At 40.8% G+C, this 15,907-nt stretch overlaps 1 protein-coding gene across 9 annotated transcripts in view; it reads left to right on the forward strand.

Moving 5' to 3' along the window:
* CLUH (clustered mitochondria homolog) overlaps positions 1-15,907 on the forward strand; it is a 104,565-nt gene that overhangs the window by 18,382 nt on the left and 70,276 nt on the right. For all 9 annotated transcript variants that reach the window (XM_033921569.1, XM_033921563.1, XM_033921567.1 and 6 more), the window contains exons 2-7: positions 1,176-1,366; positions 2,423-2,594; positions 5,844-5,987; positions 7,281-7,408; positions 7,738-7,892; positions 8,140-8,265. In XM_033921569.1, coding sequence (XP_033777460.1) covers positions 1,190-1,366; positions 2,423-2,594; positions 5,844-5,987; positions 7,281-7,408; positions 7,738-7,892; positions 8,140-8,265 — 902 coding nt within the window. In that variant the 5' untranslated portion in view covers positions 1,176-1,189. The remainder of the gene's footprint in view (positions 1-1,175; positions 1,367-2,422; positions 2,595-5,843; positions 5,988-7,280; positions 7,409-7,737; positions 7,893-8,139; positions 8,266-15,907) is intronic.

Below are 15,907 nucleotides of genomic sequence, written 5' to 3' on the forward strand. Positions count from 1 at the left end.
ATAGGGGTTGTACAGCTTAGTACGAGTATGGATAGGCATACTGGGTAGACCATATGGTCTTATCTGCCCTCATTGTCTACAGAGCCCTTTCACTAAAGCTAGCGTACACATGGCCCATTGATATAAAATAGCATATGCAGCATTTAGTGCATGCAAATTGTGTTAATGCACGCTAAGGTTCAGTAAAAAGGCCCCTATGATAGCTGTTAGCAGATGCTCTCACCTAATATTTTAGGGAAGTATGGCAAATGCATGGAAAGACCTGATAGAGATAGTAGAGACATAGATTATATCAGATTTCTAAAAGCATGTGACTAGCACATAGAGCAGGGATCTCAAAGTCCCTCCTTGAGGGCCGCAATCTAGTCGGTTTTCAGGATTTCCCCAATGAATATGCATTGAAAGCAGTGCATGCACATAGATCTCATGCATATTCATTGGGGAAATCCTGAAAACCCCACTGGATTGCGGCCCTTAAGGAGGGACTTTGAGACCCCTGCCTTAGAGGAAGAGATAGTGAATGGTATGGATAGACAAACCGGAAAGGCCATATAGTCTTAATCTGCCATCATTTTCTGTTTTCCTGTCTTTCTCAACAGTACCTCTGAATTAAATAAGAAGTAGACGTGGCTAGAACTGAGGCAAAGTTAATTCAAAAAAGCATATTTATAGGTTTTACTACTGGGGAACAGTCACTGAAAAATGTCTCATAGAGACCTGGGAATCAGGAGTCATCAACAAAAGGAACTCTCAAATCCATAGTATAAAACATTTAGGGCTCCTTTTCCGAAGGTGTGCTAGCGGTTTTTTCGCACGCACCGAATTAGCGCATGCTAGCTGAAAATCTACCACCTGCTCAAAAGGAGGCGGCAGCGGCTAGCGTGCGGGGCAATTTAGTGCGGGTATTCCGCGCAGTAAGCCCCTAGCGCACCTTCGTAAACGGAGCCCTTAGAATCACATGTCACTTTCACTTAAGCAGCAGAGGCTAAGATCATCAGTGGTTTCTGTTCCTATTCCTGGGGCTAAGAACAGATCAAGCGTACACAAAACAAGCATTGAATTTGTGTTAACTACTTCCACATTGGTTTGAAACTCTCTTCATGCTTGTGACTTGAACCACTTGTTATCAAGTATGTATTTTTGTAATTTCTTTTCTTTTGTTTGTTTTGGCCCAGACCATTCATCTGGCATGGCATTAATGAACGGAGAAGGAAATCATAATCACAATGAGGAAGAACCCAGACAAAATGGACACGAAGAGAGAGAGCCAGGGGATGAGAGCAGTGATCAGGAGGTCATTGTCATTCAGGACACTGGCTTCACAGTCAAGATCCAGGCACCAGCAATAGAATCATTTTCCTTACAGGTGAGTCTGGGTGGACTGGTTATGAAAGACTCTGAAGATATCCACTTACTAGTTTCCTAAGCAAGCTTCCCCCACCCCTCTCCATGTGCACCACCTTTGATATCATGTTAGGAGGATTTACTTACAAATCTACCATGGCCTAACCATTGGCAAGGCAGCTTTTAACTGGATGGCACGCAATTCAGCTATAGTGTGCTCTGAAGTGGCAATAGTAGACTCATGTAGACAGAGGAATAGTTCCCCTTGTGTTATACGAAGGGGTCTCGGGAAGTTAAATATTTGGAGATTTAAAATTTGAATAGAAGGTTCAGTCTGCTTAATTCTTCCACGTAAAGCCAACTTCTTTTGCAAAGACATAGGATTCTGTTAGTTGCAAAATTTTGCAGAAGATTGTCATTCAAAACTCTCAACTCCTCCCCTTCAGCAGTGGAGAACAGCTCCCCCTTCTTTCTGCAAGTAAACAGAGAAGGCGTGTTCTGATCTGCTCTGCTTTCTTTTATCATTTTCAGGTATTTTTGCTGTTGGTTCCTTTTTTCCTGCATGGCTTTGGTGCTCGGAAGTTCCCTTTTTGGGGGTTACTTCTCTGGGGAAAGGACGCAGACCTGTGAGGGTGGTCTGCTGCTCACAGGCCAAGCTGTCCGAGTACCTGCGGAGCCAGCCTGCTTTGTGTCCCATCAGGAACTCGGGGTCTGTTTTCCTAGGAGCTTGTCTGCTGATTCATCAGTCCACAAAGTAGCCTAACCGCTGCATTTTGTACCAGTTGCAATCGCCGCATATTTTTCTGGGAGAGTGCCAAGTAGGCGATGTTACAATAATCGAGTTGAGCATATAGGAAGGGGTAAAGGGTCATGGATTTGATAAATCATCTTTCTATGGGTACAATCAAAATGTCTTTCATATACTATATGCAGGTACTTTTTTAGGGGTGAGGGGGTTTGCTGTCCCTAGTGGACTCACAATCCAAGTATTTGCTTGTCAGCTTTATAACTAATTGTGATCATGCCCCTGTAATGAGGAAGTGTTGAGCTGAGGCTAAGATGGTATCTTTTGTCACAGGTGTCGCCTCAGGAAATGGTACAGGAGATCCACCAGGTGCTGATGGACAGGGAGGATACATGCCATCGGACATGCTTCTCCCTTCAGCTGGATGGCAACGTGCTGGACAACTTTGCTGAGCTGAAGACCATTGAGGGGCTGCAGGAGGGCTCACTGCTGAAGGTGGTGGAAGGTAATGCACGTCTGCATTTTATGATTTGAAGCTGCAAAACTTCATAATGGTTCTCCAAAATGACCACATTATAATAAAGAAATAGCTTTTGATGATGTTTGATTGACCAGTTTTTATTTACACCGTTGGGTCGTTCTTTGCGCATTCCTTCATTTTTGGCTTTTCCGTCCACAGAGGGCTGCTCTTATAAAAGATATGTAGATCAGCAACGTTCCTATCAGTCTGCCAGCTGGGATTCTGAGTTTCAACCTTTAGTGTTGGCTTTGTCATCTTTTATGTAGATTGATATGATCTGGCGAGATATGTTAATTGATATGTGTTATTCACTGGATTGTTCAGTTCTTTTGTGAACCGCATTGAACTGTAAGGTATTGCGGTATATAAATAAACTTTTTATGTTATGTTATATTTTGTCCTCTATTTTTGTATGTTCTCATTTCCATCCCTTTCGTTTTTCCCCTTCACCCTTTTTTCTTCTTTCTCACCTTCCCCCCCTCCCTTTTTTCCCTTATTTTGCTTGGCTCAACTTTCTTTCCTCATGTTTTCTTTTCTTTCATTTTTTTTTTGTCTTATGGCTACCTCCTATTTTTACAGAATTTCATTGATATATTGTATCACTGCATGATTTTACCATTCTGCATTTAGATTGCAATATAGTTCTAGGTATGTTTACTCTCTTCCTCTTTTTATGGTCTACCTCTACCTGTAGCCTCGAGTACAGTCTATGTAACTTTTATTATAATCAAAAGACTATATTTAGATTTTTCAGAGTTTTTTTTCAATTTTTGACAAATTAAAAAAGAATAGTTGAGTGCTTTGACTTTTGTCCTATTTAGAGGACATAGGGCCCTTTTCACAAAGAAGCTCATTTTCAAAGCACTAAGTACCAATTGGCCAGATCCCTTAGGCCAATTGGGCATCCCTCCAGCTGGGGATGTTAGCAGGGCGTGGGCATCTCTCCTCCTGGCTCCTTTGAGATTGGATACAGGGGTTCCTTACCGCTGCTGCTCTCAGCCCATCACGGCAGGGGAATTTCCCCTTCCAATATCAACTTAGTGGCAGGGACTCCCTGCCGCTCAGCTGATAGTTATAGTTTTACTACCACTGTCTTGCCTAAATAAAGCCATACTCATTATTTTGTTAGGTAACTAGGCATTTCTGAGGAAATTTAAGGAAACAAGTGTGCTCTAAGGTAAGCACTTTGGGGCAAAGTCTGTAAGAGGTACCTAAAGTTAGACACCTACCTCAATTAGTACATTGGTTTCAATTACCATATATACTCAAATATAAGACGATTAATACAAGTCAAGGTACCCTTTTTTCCCCCAAAAAGGAGGAAAAGGGGTTGACTCAAATATAAGCTAGGGTGTGTGTGTGTTTAATATTCATGTGCCCTGTCAGGATCTGCACACAGTCCCCCCCCCCTCACTTCCTGCCCTTACAGGCTCTCCACCCTGTCCCTCCTCCCTCTCTCCCTGACAGGCATCCTATCTCACCTTCCTGTCCTGTATCCTGTTTCACCTCTCTTCCGATGTCCTGCAGGCCTCCACCAAGCCTGCCATATGACCTGGTTCTCCAGTAGTAGGTTGGGACAGGAGGGATCCCTCCCATCTCCTGTCCTGGCTGAATCTGATTTTTTTTACCTCCCTCCCGCCTCCCCCCGTGTAACTTTTGGAATCCCTGGTGGTCTAGCGGTGTACCAGGCAAGAGTGAGCTTTCTGCGCACCTGCCTCACGCTGAGCCCCTCCCCAAATGGCTGCCTTAACACAGCGGTGTAATGGGCATGTGCAAGCTTTCCGTGCTCTTGCCAGGCCCTGAGCCACTCTCTGAATGGCTGCTGCCAGTTCTCACGAGTCCCACGAGTACTGGTGGCAGCCATTCAGCAAGTAGCTAAAGCGCCAGACAGGAGCGCTAAAAGCTGACTCCTGCCTGTACCGCAAGAACTCACAGTAGCCGTTCAGAGGGGCTCAGCATTGGGGCAGGAGTGCAGAAAGCTCACTTTTGCTCAGTACACTGCTGTACCACCAGGAATTCTAAAAGGTAGGAGGGAGATTAAAAAAATTGTCAGTCGTCCGAGCCAGGAGGAATCCCTCCTATCCCAGTCCACCAGGTCATACGGCAGGCCCAGCAGAGGTCTGTAACAAGTCCAGGAGGGGATGGGTGGGCGCTGACCTGAATATAAGACAAGACCCCCATAGTATATACAGTATGAGCTTTGGCAAAAAAGTTAATTGGGTAATAGGCGCCTATCTTTGTAGTCACGATTCTACAAAAGTGCCTATCACATGACACCTAACACTAAAGTAGGTGTGTTTAAGGGTGGAGAGTGACAGGCACAACTCTGTAAAAGACTTAAAACACCTATAATGTAGGCCTTTAAAACTCTGACCTACATTACAGATGTTTAAGTTAAGGGCCGGTAGGCACGATGCTGTAAAAGGCACCTAAGCATGAATGACGCATGATAGGCACCTACATTATAGGCGCTTATCTTTTTAGACACCGTTTACAGAATTTCCTCCTTTAAGTTTAAGTTGTAGACATGCCTTATGGCTAATCTGTGTCATTGTGGCTCCATTTGGAAATACTTGCATTCTGTCCACAGAAGGAAATATTCCTTCTTAAGATTCATCGTCAGTATTAGTAGTATTTTGTTTTGAAATACCGAATAGGGAAGGGGGAAACAAGATGGCTGCGCTGTAGTGAGGACGCTGAGTTGTGGTCTCCTGCTGCGTTTGTTTCCTGCCCGACTTCGGGCTAGATTCTGCTGGCAACATGCCAAAAAGACGAGGCAGAGCGGCTGCTTCAGCCCGGCAGCCAGGATCAACCTCTCAATTACAATTTTTCCTTGAAGGAAAGGGAATATCAATTTCCAATACCTCTGAAGGAAATTTACAACACCCCTAAAAGTAAAAAGTAAGAAGATGTAACACTACAACTACTATGGTTTTGCTTTTATTCCTTATAATCAATCTCCCTGATATGTGAATCGTTTCTCCTTTAGAATGTGGACTTATTCAGAGTGAATTTTGTTAATTACGTAATGGATTTTTGATCCAGATACTATTATTTCCTGTAGAATTGTGGAAGTTCTCTCTTATTTCTCATATACGTTATGTTTATGTATATATATATAATGATAAATAAATAAAAAAGAAAGAAAGAAAGATACACCGAATAGGAAATATTCTTGTAAAGACATGTGCTTTCTGCAGCTTCAGAATTTTCTTTTCCTCCTTGCTTCCTCAGAGCCCTACACTGTGCGAGAAGCCAGAATTCATGTGCGCCACATCCGAGATCTCCTGAAGAGCCTTGACCCATCAGATGCTTTCAATGGCGTGGACTGCAACTCACTCTCCTTTCTGAATGTCTTCACTGATGGTGACCTGGGAGGTACGATGTGAAGGTGTTCCTCATTGCAATATGTTCCAAGGTGTATGTGATTGCCTTTGAGAGGTAGGGTTACAGTAGCAATCAGTAGTGCTGCCCGATTCAGTGAAAAAATTTTTGATTCGATTCAGCCTATTGAATGGATTTTTCGATTTGATTCGATTTTCCTGCCCAAATATAATCAAGGAGGGTGATCCAATGCTGACATTGCACAAGTATTCTATAATAGAAAACTGGTGCCAAAATACCTTCAGAGAATTGGTGGTAAATACACAGCATTGGGCGTGCCTAAATTGAGGCACCATTTTGCAGAATCGTTCTGTATAAGCACGACCATTTAAACCAGCCATAGAGCCATAGACAGTCCCTGCTAATTTAGACAGGACATTTCAGGGTTGGGGAGATTATAGTGGGTATAGGTATCTGACAACAGTGAGTGGGACTTAAGAGTTGAAAGCAGTTTGAAAAAAGTGGACATTTAGCTTGGATTTGAACACTGCCAGGGATGGAGCATGACGTATTGATTCAGGCAGCCTGTTCCAGCATACAGTGCCGCAAGAAAGAAAGGACGGAGTCTGGAGTTGGCAGTGGAAGAGAAGGATACAGATAAAAGAGGCTTGCCCGATGAGCGGAGATCACGCAGAGTCTTCCAAGTTCTTAGCCCTTGACCTAATCACTAGGCCTCTCCCCCCTTTTCTGGGTTTTTTTGTAGATTGCAGCACTTTTTGTTTCACTGACATAAGAATTATTCAAAGATATTGTCATATAAGAGCCTCCAATCTCACATCTAGAGAAAGGATTTATGTGGTCTCTAGAGCACTCATCTGTACAGCATAATTTGGAAGTGGTTCTTACATTAATCCAATTAAGGATCACGGGCTATAAAGAATCCCAAATCTGGATTGTACTGAGATAAAGGGACTAGGGCAAGTATGTACTGTGGAGGAAAATCAAGCTTGATTCTTAAAAATTAGTAGCTCAGAACTATATAACTATGTAAAAATGTGATTCACAGCTGCTTCTAGAATAATTGCTGTAGGGAGAAAGAGGTTGCAAACATTCTTATTTGGTGCTTGTTGCAGGTTTCCGGGTCTTGCTGCGTCTTTGTCAGGTAGAAACTGTGGCTTTCTTCAGGGTATGCTCTGAAGTCTGCAGTGTGACTTTAGAAATATTGGGATCACTGACCTGATTGGGAACAGGGCAGTCCACCAATAAACAATTCTTGTTTGGTATTTTTCCTCAAGTTAAAAAGTGATTGTAGATTAATCTTTCATGAATCTTTTTTTTTTCTTTTAGACTGTGGAAAACGCAAGAAGAAAGGCCTAGAAATGGAACAAATTGACTGCACTCCCCCAGAACATATCCTGCCAGGAAGCAAGGATAGACCCCTCTGCCCCCTCCTGCCACAGAACCGAGATTGGAAGGTGACTGACCTGTAGGGGAGAAATGTTTCAAAGCTCTCTTTTCTGTGATGTTTCTTTGTTTTTGTTAAGATCTTTTTAATCAGTGCTTTCTTCTAGCAAAAAAAGATGGTGTTGACAACTGAATGATCTTCCTTCCCGTACAGCCAGTCAGAGTCCATGAAAAGGCAGTGTTATAAATTTTAACACCAATCCCTAGATGAAGGCAGACTACTAAAAATACTTGCACAAAAACAACATGCTTGCCTGGTTGCCTATGTACTGCTGGATCTGTCGTGTTGAATGTAGTTAGCAGGGAGCCTCACCTGAAGTAATTGGCTATATCTTTTCAGCCTTTGCAGTGCCTGAAAGTGTTAACCATGAGTGGCTGGAATCCTCCCCCAGGTAACCGGAAAATGCACGGTGATCTCATGTATCTGTACGTTATCACAACTGAGGACAGGCATGTCAGCATCACTGCCTCCACCCGAGGCTTCTACTTGAACCAGTGAGTATCAGCATCAAAAGTGAGGCGTGAGAGGCTTCACATGTATAAAATCGTGTAAACCGTGCCGAGCTCTACGCTTGTGGAGATGGCGCGGTATACAAACCTAAGGTTTAGTTTAGTTTAGTAGGCAGCTTTATATTCTGTACCAGGAATAATGGAGAAACAAATATTTTCTTTAAAATTATGGCAGAAAACTATAGTGATGCCTGGCTGAGAAGATATCTAATAAGGATTCCTTGTTTGACAGATCAACTGCGTATAACTTCAACCCTAAGCCTGCCAACCCTAGCTTCCTCAGTCATTCCCTAATGGAGTTACTCAACCAGATCAGCCCAATCTTCAAAAAGAATTTTGCTGCTCTCCAGAAGAAAAGGTAAACCTTTTTGATTTTCTTTGCTTTTAAAGGGGAAGGTCTCATAGATACCCCTAAATATATATATGTGTGTATGTATATATATATATTAAAAATGAATAAAGAATATAAAAATATATATATATAAATATTTTTTTTATATTCTTTATTCATTTTTAAAACTTCAATTGTGCACAAAAGATGATGCATTTACATAAATTAATATCATTACAGCATAATATACTTAATAGAATAAAGACAAGACTTATTTTCTCCCACCCACTTTCAATTTACAAACATCTAATAAAATACTTGTAATCAACCCTTCTGTATTTCTTAACAAATGCCAAAACATATCCCCCTCCCCGGATGTACATGTTTTCCCCAATTTATACAAATAAATCAATCTTTACAATATATTTTTTAAAACTGTTGCCTACCATCTTAGGGTTCTTGGGTATTTTGATCATTTTGGACCCTTCATTTCTCATAAATAAAATTGTGAGATTTTTATGTAACAACAGAAGAACAAGTGGGGAGTGGGATAGACCACATCAACCTTGGGGTAGACAAACTTTATTTGTATAAATCAATTCACAGTAATAATACCACACATAAATATGCTTTAAAAGAAAGTCCAAATGAAAGTCCATCATTTCAAATCAGGACTTTCAAGGTTGATATGGTCTGTCCCACTCCCCACTTGTTCTTCTGTTGTTTGATTTTACGTGGGGTTTTTGTTCCCTTTTTTTTGCTTGAGATTTTTATGTAGACATGAAATTGGAGCCAAAGGATGGCCAGTTTGGAGGTTTTTAAAAAAAAATTCTTTATTCATTTTATAACTTTCATCAAGTGCGCATTAAGTATCAAACAATTATAATACAACATCACTTGAAAAATCTTCAACATCATACATCAAGAAAGATTTAACCCCCACCCCCTCCCAAATTCATATATGACTAAAATATACTACCCGAAAATAATATCTTATGCCATTCATATAAATTTTCTTAATGAAAAAACCAACCCCCCACCCTCACCCCAAATCCACATGTGTATTAAACTTGGGAAAAGTGTAACTTATTCATTTTAATAATTTAATAATGGTCTCCACACATCCTTAAATTTATTATAATAACTTTTTTGAACTGCCAACGCTCTTTCCATTTTATACACATGACAAACTGAATTCCACCAAAAACAACAATTCAGTCTACTACAGTCCTTCCAGTTATAAGTTATTTGTTGTATGGCAACTCCTGTTAATATCATCAAAAGCTTGTTATTATTAGCCGATGTTTGACATTTAGTTCTCATAGTTTGGAGTTTTGATGTTCATAGTGTGTTGAGGGTAATGTCACCTTGCATGTAGTGGAAAAGACGCTCATGAAAGTCAAGTCACATTGAAGAGTAATTGTCATGTGTGGTAATTGTGATGTCAAAAAGTTTGCAACTTGGCAATGGATAACTGTAATTCCTTGTGTGAAAAAACTGAGAAGTGCTGTAAGTTATATGATTCCTTCCATGCAGGAATTTCTACTTATATGTACTTTATTAAACAAAGAAACACAAACTGATGCACACTTCAAAGGAATAAACTTGCATCGATGCACTAGGGACAACAAGTGAAACTGAGTTGAGTATAACAGAATACTGAACGTGGAGCAGGAAAATAGGGGAGGGGAGGGAGCAGAGAAAGAAATGGATCCATTCTGTAGATTATTCAGAGAAAGTAAGTTATATCAGAAGGGAGGGACTTGGTGGCAAGAAGTTTCCTGGAGCAGCACTGTGTTCAGGAAGCTTCCAACTGGCTGGGAGGTGAAAAGGGGCTGACCCAGGAGAGTTGTGGGTTTGTTGTGTTTGGGTTTGTTTGTCGCTGGCGTTTGGGGAGCCAAGGAGGGAGGGTGTGAGGGCTGTTGGATCCACGATAGGGTGGGGGGAGCTGGGGTTCAGGAGGGGTTTGCTTGGGCAGCTGGATGGCTGGAGCTGAGACAGTTACTGGATCTGATCTGGGGATTGGGGGGGAGAAGGGAAACAGGTGCTGGACCCATGTGGTGGGTGAAGTGGAGCTGGAAGGAAGGGAGAGGTGCCAGACCCACACCTGGGCCTAAAGGGAGGGGATAGAGGTGTTGGACCCATGGGAAGGGGGCTAGAGGGAAGAGAGAGAGGTGCAGGTCCTGCAGGGAGGAAGGACCTGCACCATGACTATGCCCCCAAACACCAGCAAATGAGTCCTGTCAAGGTATATGCCTAACCTGTGATGTAATTATTTAAGCAGATTTTTACGTACCTAACACAGGGTCTTGTATATCTAAATTGCAATTGTGGTCACTTCAGGCTCATTTGAAGCTTAACGCAATAAAGATAAAATTATTATGGCTTGGCCCAAAAATTGGTAATTTGCTATCTTCAATTATCCTTAATTCTGGTGATATTTTACATATAGAATCATCTCCTAGAGTGTTGGGTGATGTTTTTTGGATTCCTCTCTCTCTTTTTAATGCAGGTAAATAATCTTACCAAAAAATGTTTCTATAGTCTCCGCACGCTGAGAAAATTTGTCATCTGTTCCATTAAGATCATTTTGCAGTATTGGTTCAAATCATTATCTTGGTACAGCTGGATTACTATAATTTCATTTATTGGGGATTAAGCAAAGGAAATGAGAAATGGCTGCAATTGATTCAAAATGCTGCAGCCAGACTGATTTTTGTAAAGAAAAAATTTGATCACGTGTCACCTCTTCTGAGGAAACTACATTGGCTTCCATTTCAATTGAGAGTTCAATTTAAATGTGCCTGTATAGTCTTTAAAATTTTACAAGGACTATTTGTTCCTCTGATGCCTTTATCTCTAAACATCATGAGATCTTTGGGCACGAGCCCAAAACTCTCTTTTCAATCATTGTGAGGAATCAAGTTCATTAGTACAATTTCACACTCTTTTCCATACTTACTAACTGTGATATGGAATGGAGTACCTCTTCAAATTAGATTGTGTTTATCTCTTCAGATCTTTTGCAAAACTTTAAAAACTATGTTTCATCGCTTTTTAGGCAATAGCTCCAATGAATGTTACTGGATCTTTCTTTGTAATCTAATTATGTAAACTAAATCGAGCTCCTATTTTTAGGAGATGATTTGGTATATAAGACTAAAAATTAGATTAGATTAGTGTTTATGTAGAAAAAACTTTATAAAATATTCCTCATGAAGTAAAGAATCACCACTCATTCAGCACTCTACAATCCACGCAATAATGGGTGTGAAATATCAGAAGGGCAGGGAGGTTGAGCCTTAAACAGGACAATTTTTTCCCTGACTCAAGGTTAATGCTCTATAGCTAAGATTGCACTGTCAGTCAGACTATTGAATTAGGAAGAGCCTGCATATAGGTTTACAAGGGCGGAATGGTTGAGCCCCATAAATATTCAGGCTTTTTGTGTTTAACTTGTATTTTCTTGGATTCATGGTTCCTCAGGGTCTTGTTAATGTTTTAACTACATTACTGTTTCCTCAGTGATTGTTTTAAATTCACCTGAGCAGATCAGACACTTGGTTTGAGGGAATTCCTTGTATCCCTCCTTCTCCTGTCTGGTCACCAGCTTTGGTACGAACTGAAGGGGGCAGCAGAGAAAGTGGAGAAAGAGGAGTTGAAAAGCTGTGATTGACATCTTCTGCTGTATGCTCACAAACACAGATGGATAACCCTATGGTTCAGCATACCATCCCTATCTATTTGAAAAGATATTATCAAGGTAAAAACCTAATCTCTTTTTATGGAAACTTTGAAAGTGATTTGACTGAATAACTTGGCCAAATACTTCTTCTTGAACTTTTGATATTTCTATTTCACAGCTGGGAATATTTCTAACCTCAATATGGGTTAGTTAGAGGATATTCTTCTTTCCTGATTGAGAGATTGTCAAGCCCTTCTGGGTGATACCCCACTCTTTCTCAGATGAGGGGCTTTCAGGTCTGTCCCTTCAAAATTCATGAAGGACTGGGAGAATGTTCTGGGAAAAGCTTTAAGTATGACTGAATGGGGTGAAATTTGAGAAAGCACGAAGAGCTTAGGGATGTCTGCTTTGATTGTGGGAAATGGATATAAGGTGCTTCTCTGATAGGAGGTTTGTGCCAGAAGATGTATGAGGAGAGACTGGAAGCCTTGAATATGTATACCGTAGAGGAAAGGAGGGACAGGGGAGAAATGATTCAGATGTTCAAATACTTAAAGGATATTAACATATAACAAAATCTTTTGTAGAGAAAGAAAAATGGTAAAACCAGAGGACATAATTTGAGGTTGAGGGGTGGTAGATTCAAGAGCAATGTTAGGAAATTCTACTTTATGGAGAGGGTGGTGGATGCCTGGAATGCGCTCCTGAGAGAGGTGGTGGAGAGGAAAACGGTGACTGATTTCAAAGAAGCGTGGGATGAACACAGAGGATCTAGAATCAGAAAATAATAGTAAATATTGAAGAACTAAGGCCAGTACTGGCCAGACTTGCACGGTATATGTCTGTATATGGCCTTTTGGTTGAAGATGGGCTGGGGAGGGCTTCAATGGCTGGGAGGGTGTAGATGGGCTGGAGTGAGATTTGACGGAGACTTCGGCAGTTGGAACCCAAGCACAGTACCGGGTAGAGCTTTGGATTCTTGCCCAGAAATAGCTAAGAAGAAAAAATTTACACTAAAAATTTAAATTGAATCAGGTTGGGCAGATTGGATGGACCATTTGGGTATTTATCTGCTGTCATCTACTATGTTTCTATGTATACCCCCATTCCTTTTTTAAGATATACAAGACTGAGTCAGATAGGTGTTGGCGGGGAACAGGAGACATGGTGGTTTTGTCCAGTAATACAGCCTTACTGGAATCACATATTTAATATGTTTTCCCAGTGTTCAACAAGAAATTTTGCCAGCTATAGAAATAGCTTTGTTAAATATGAGAGTGGTGGGTTTAGAGGATGGGAAAGTTGAACTGCTAAGGTTGGGTATGACAGCAGCTCGGGTAGGGCTGGTGAGCCATTGGAAACAAAGTATCCTACTGATCGTCAGAAGGTGGTGCAAAGATTAGTGGTATGCTATGTAGAGGCTCACACAATACAAAGATAATCCATTTAGATCATCCCTTAATACTCGCACTAGAACCCATAGTGTAGGAAGACCCTCAGAGATGCCACCGATATATTCAAATTTTATTTCATAGTATATGGCTATATGCTTCAAGTCCTCATCGGGTCCAGTGTTTAACGGTACTTCTAGTTTGCTAAATGAACCATTATTTTTTCAAAGATGTTTATAGTGTTCAAATACTTAACTTAGTGTTCATGGTCAAATTCACAGGGACTAAGCAGCCAACATGTTTCACCCTGGGGGGGTTTCTTCAAGGCTATTATCCCTTAGTGCAGCTTTTGCCCATATGTCGACCACTCGGTCCTTGAGAGCCGTATTCCAGTCGGGTTTTCAGGATTTCTCCAATGAATATGCATTGAAAGCAGTGCATGCAAATAGATCTCATGCATATTCATTGGGGAAGCAAATAGATCTCGTGCATATTCATTGGGGAAATCCTGAAAACCCGACTGGAATATGGCTCTTGAGGACCGGAGTTCCCTACCCCTGCGCTAATGCCTGCATTGAGCAGGTGTTAGTTTTTTAGCCGGCTGCTAGCGTGGTTTGATAAAGGACCCCTAAGTGTCATTATTTATTTTTACACATTTTATCAAAGAGTTCAAATAATTTATGTGAACCCGAAATATAACTGATCATACCAACTGTATGCCAGTTACAGCATTTGCTATGTATGTTGCCTAGTTAACTGTTAACAATATAATGTTCATTTCAAAATCTCTGCTGCTTGGAGCTGGGGGGGGGGGACTCTGTTGAAATTTGTTTGACTTAGGGCTTGAAAAACTTGGGAAGCACTGATAACAGGAGCTCTTCTTTCAAGCATGCATGGGCCGATGAGTGGGAATACTGCCTTGCACAGTTAAGCAGAATTGCTCTTGGAGTGAAATAAGGTTTATCAAAGGCATGTCCATCTCGGCTAAACCAAGCTGGAAATAAGTCATCTTCCATATCATCGCCTGCTTGCTTCAGCAGTCTCGTATTGCATTATGTTCAGCTATGTGACATGGAGAATATTCTTTTAATTTCATGTACTGCACTATCCCCTGTGGTAATGTATGGAGCTTTCCCTGCATGCCTGAGTGCTAGCTAAGATGGTTGCACTAGGAGCTAGAGCACCACACCTCTCGTTTTTCCAACTGGTCCTCCTGGGCTGGTATTAGGACACCCAAACGGTGTCTTATTATTTGTTTTTCAGACCAAGGAGGGAACAGCAGGCATTCTGCTCTTAATGTGGGACGACCTCCTTCCTGACTACCCGGAGGTACAGATAATGAATCCGAGGCTTCCCTGTTGGCTGAAGGAGAGTCTGGATGGCTTCCTTGGCCTAAGAGACCAACTTTGGATAGTGGTTTTCATTCACTGGGTGAGTTCTTGTTGCCGCTGTCTTTTGCATGCATGATGGATGGCGAGTATGTGTATATCTGTGTGTGTGAATGGAAGCGAGTTTTTAATTTTTTTTTACTTAATGTTTAGGATGGCTGCTTCATCTTTGGGGTGTTTGCGAGTCTAGCCAAGTCATTCAGTTACATGACATGTCCATTGTTATGCTGTAACGGTATATTCTAAAGCACTTTATATATAGGTTGGGTAATGGGACGTGGATGGAGAAGCTGCTTTTATCCATGCTTTCTTTTTGTGCTTTAGTTTGTGTTGATTTGTTAAGTTGTAATCAACCTTAATTTCTGTTTGGTGTAATCAGACTATAGGAATGTAAACAGGTGCTTGTTATGTTATTTAATGGTCTGCAGTTGCTCGATTTGTATCTTGCATTGTGTTTTCCTGCTTGGGTCACTCGTTTAGTTTGGTTTATTTGACAGATCGCAAATCTAAACAAAAGTAAAATCTTTACAGTTTACAATTTTAAAAATTTAGGGTGGGGCAAAGTCTTTTGACATTAAAAACAAACAGGTGACAGACAGGACATACAAGTACATAAGGAAAACTGTATAGGGAAGAATTACAAAAGTGTAAGGGAACTGCATGGAAAAGGATAAAACAACGGGAAAGTGGATAATTTTTTTTTTTTTTAATTCTTTATTCATTTTATAACTTACATCAAGTGTACAGTAAATATCAAACAATTATAATACATCACTTGAAAAATCTTCAATATCATACACCAATAAGATTTAACCCCTACCCCCTCCCAAATTCATATATAACTAATATATAACACCTGAAAATATCTTATGACATTCATATATATATTCTTAATGGAAAACCAAGAAACCCCTCCCACCCCAAATCCACATGTGTATTAAAAATTTTTTTGATAATTTTTCTTTAAATGGTCAATATTCTCAATGGATTCCCCAGTGGTCTGTGCTGGGATCGCTGCTTTTTTTACATATTTATCAGTAATCTAGAAATGGGAATAACTAGTGAGATAATTAAATTCGTTGATGACACAAAGTTGTTCAAAGTTGTTAAATCGCAAGAGGGCCTTGTGAGACTGAGAGTCTGGGCATCAAAATGGCAGATGACGTTTAAAGTGAGTAAATTCAAAGTGAATCATGTGGGAAAGA

Source organism: Geotrypetes seraphini, chromosome 15 (assembly GCF_902459505.1).
Source record: "Geotrypetes seraphini chromosome 15, aGeoSer1.1, whole genome shotgun sequence".
Classification (NCBI taxonomy): domain Eukaryota; kingdom Metazoa; phylum Chordata; class Amphibia; order Gymnophiona; family Dermophiidae; genus Geotrypetes; species Geotrypetes seraphini.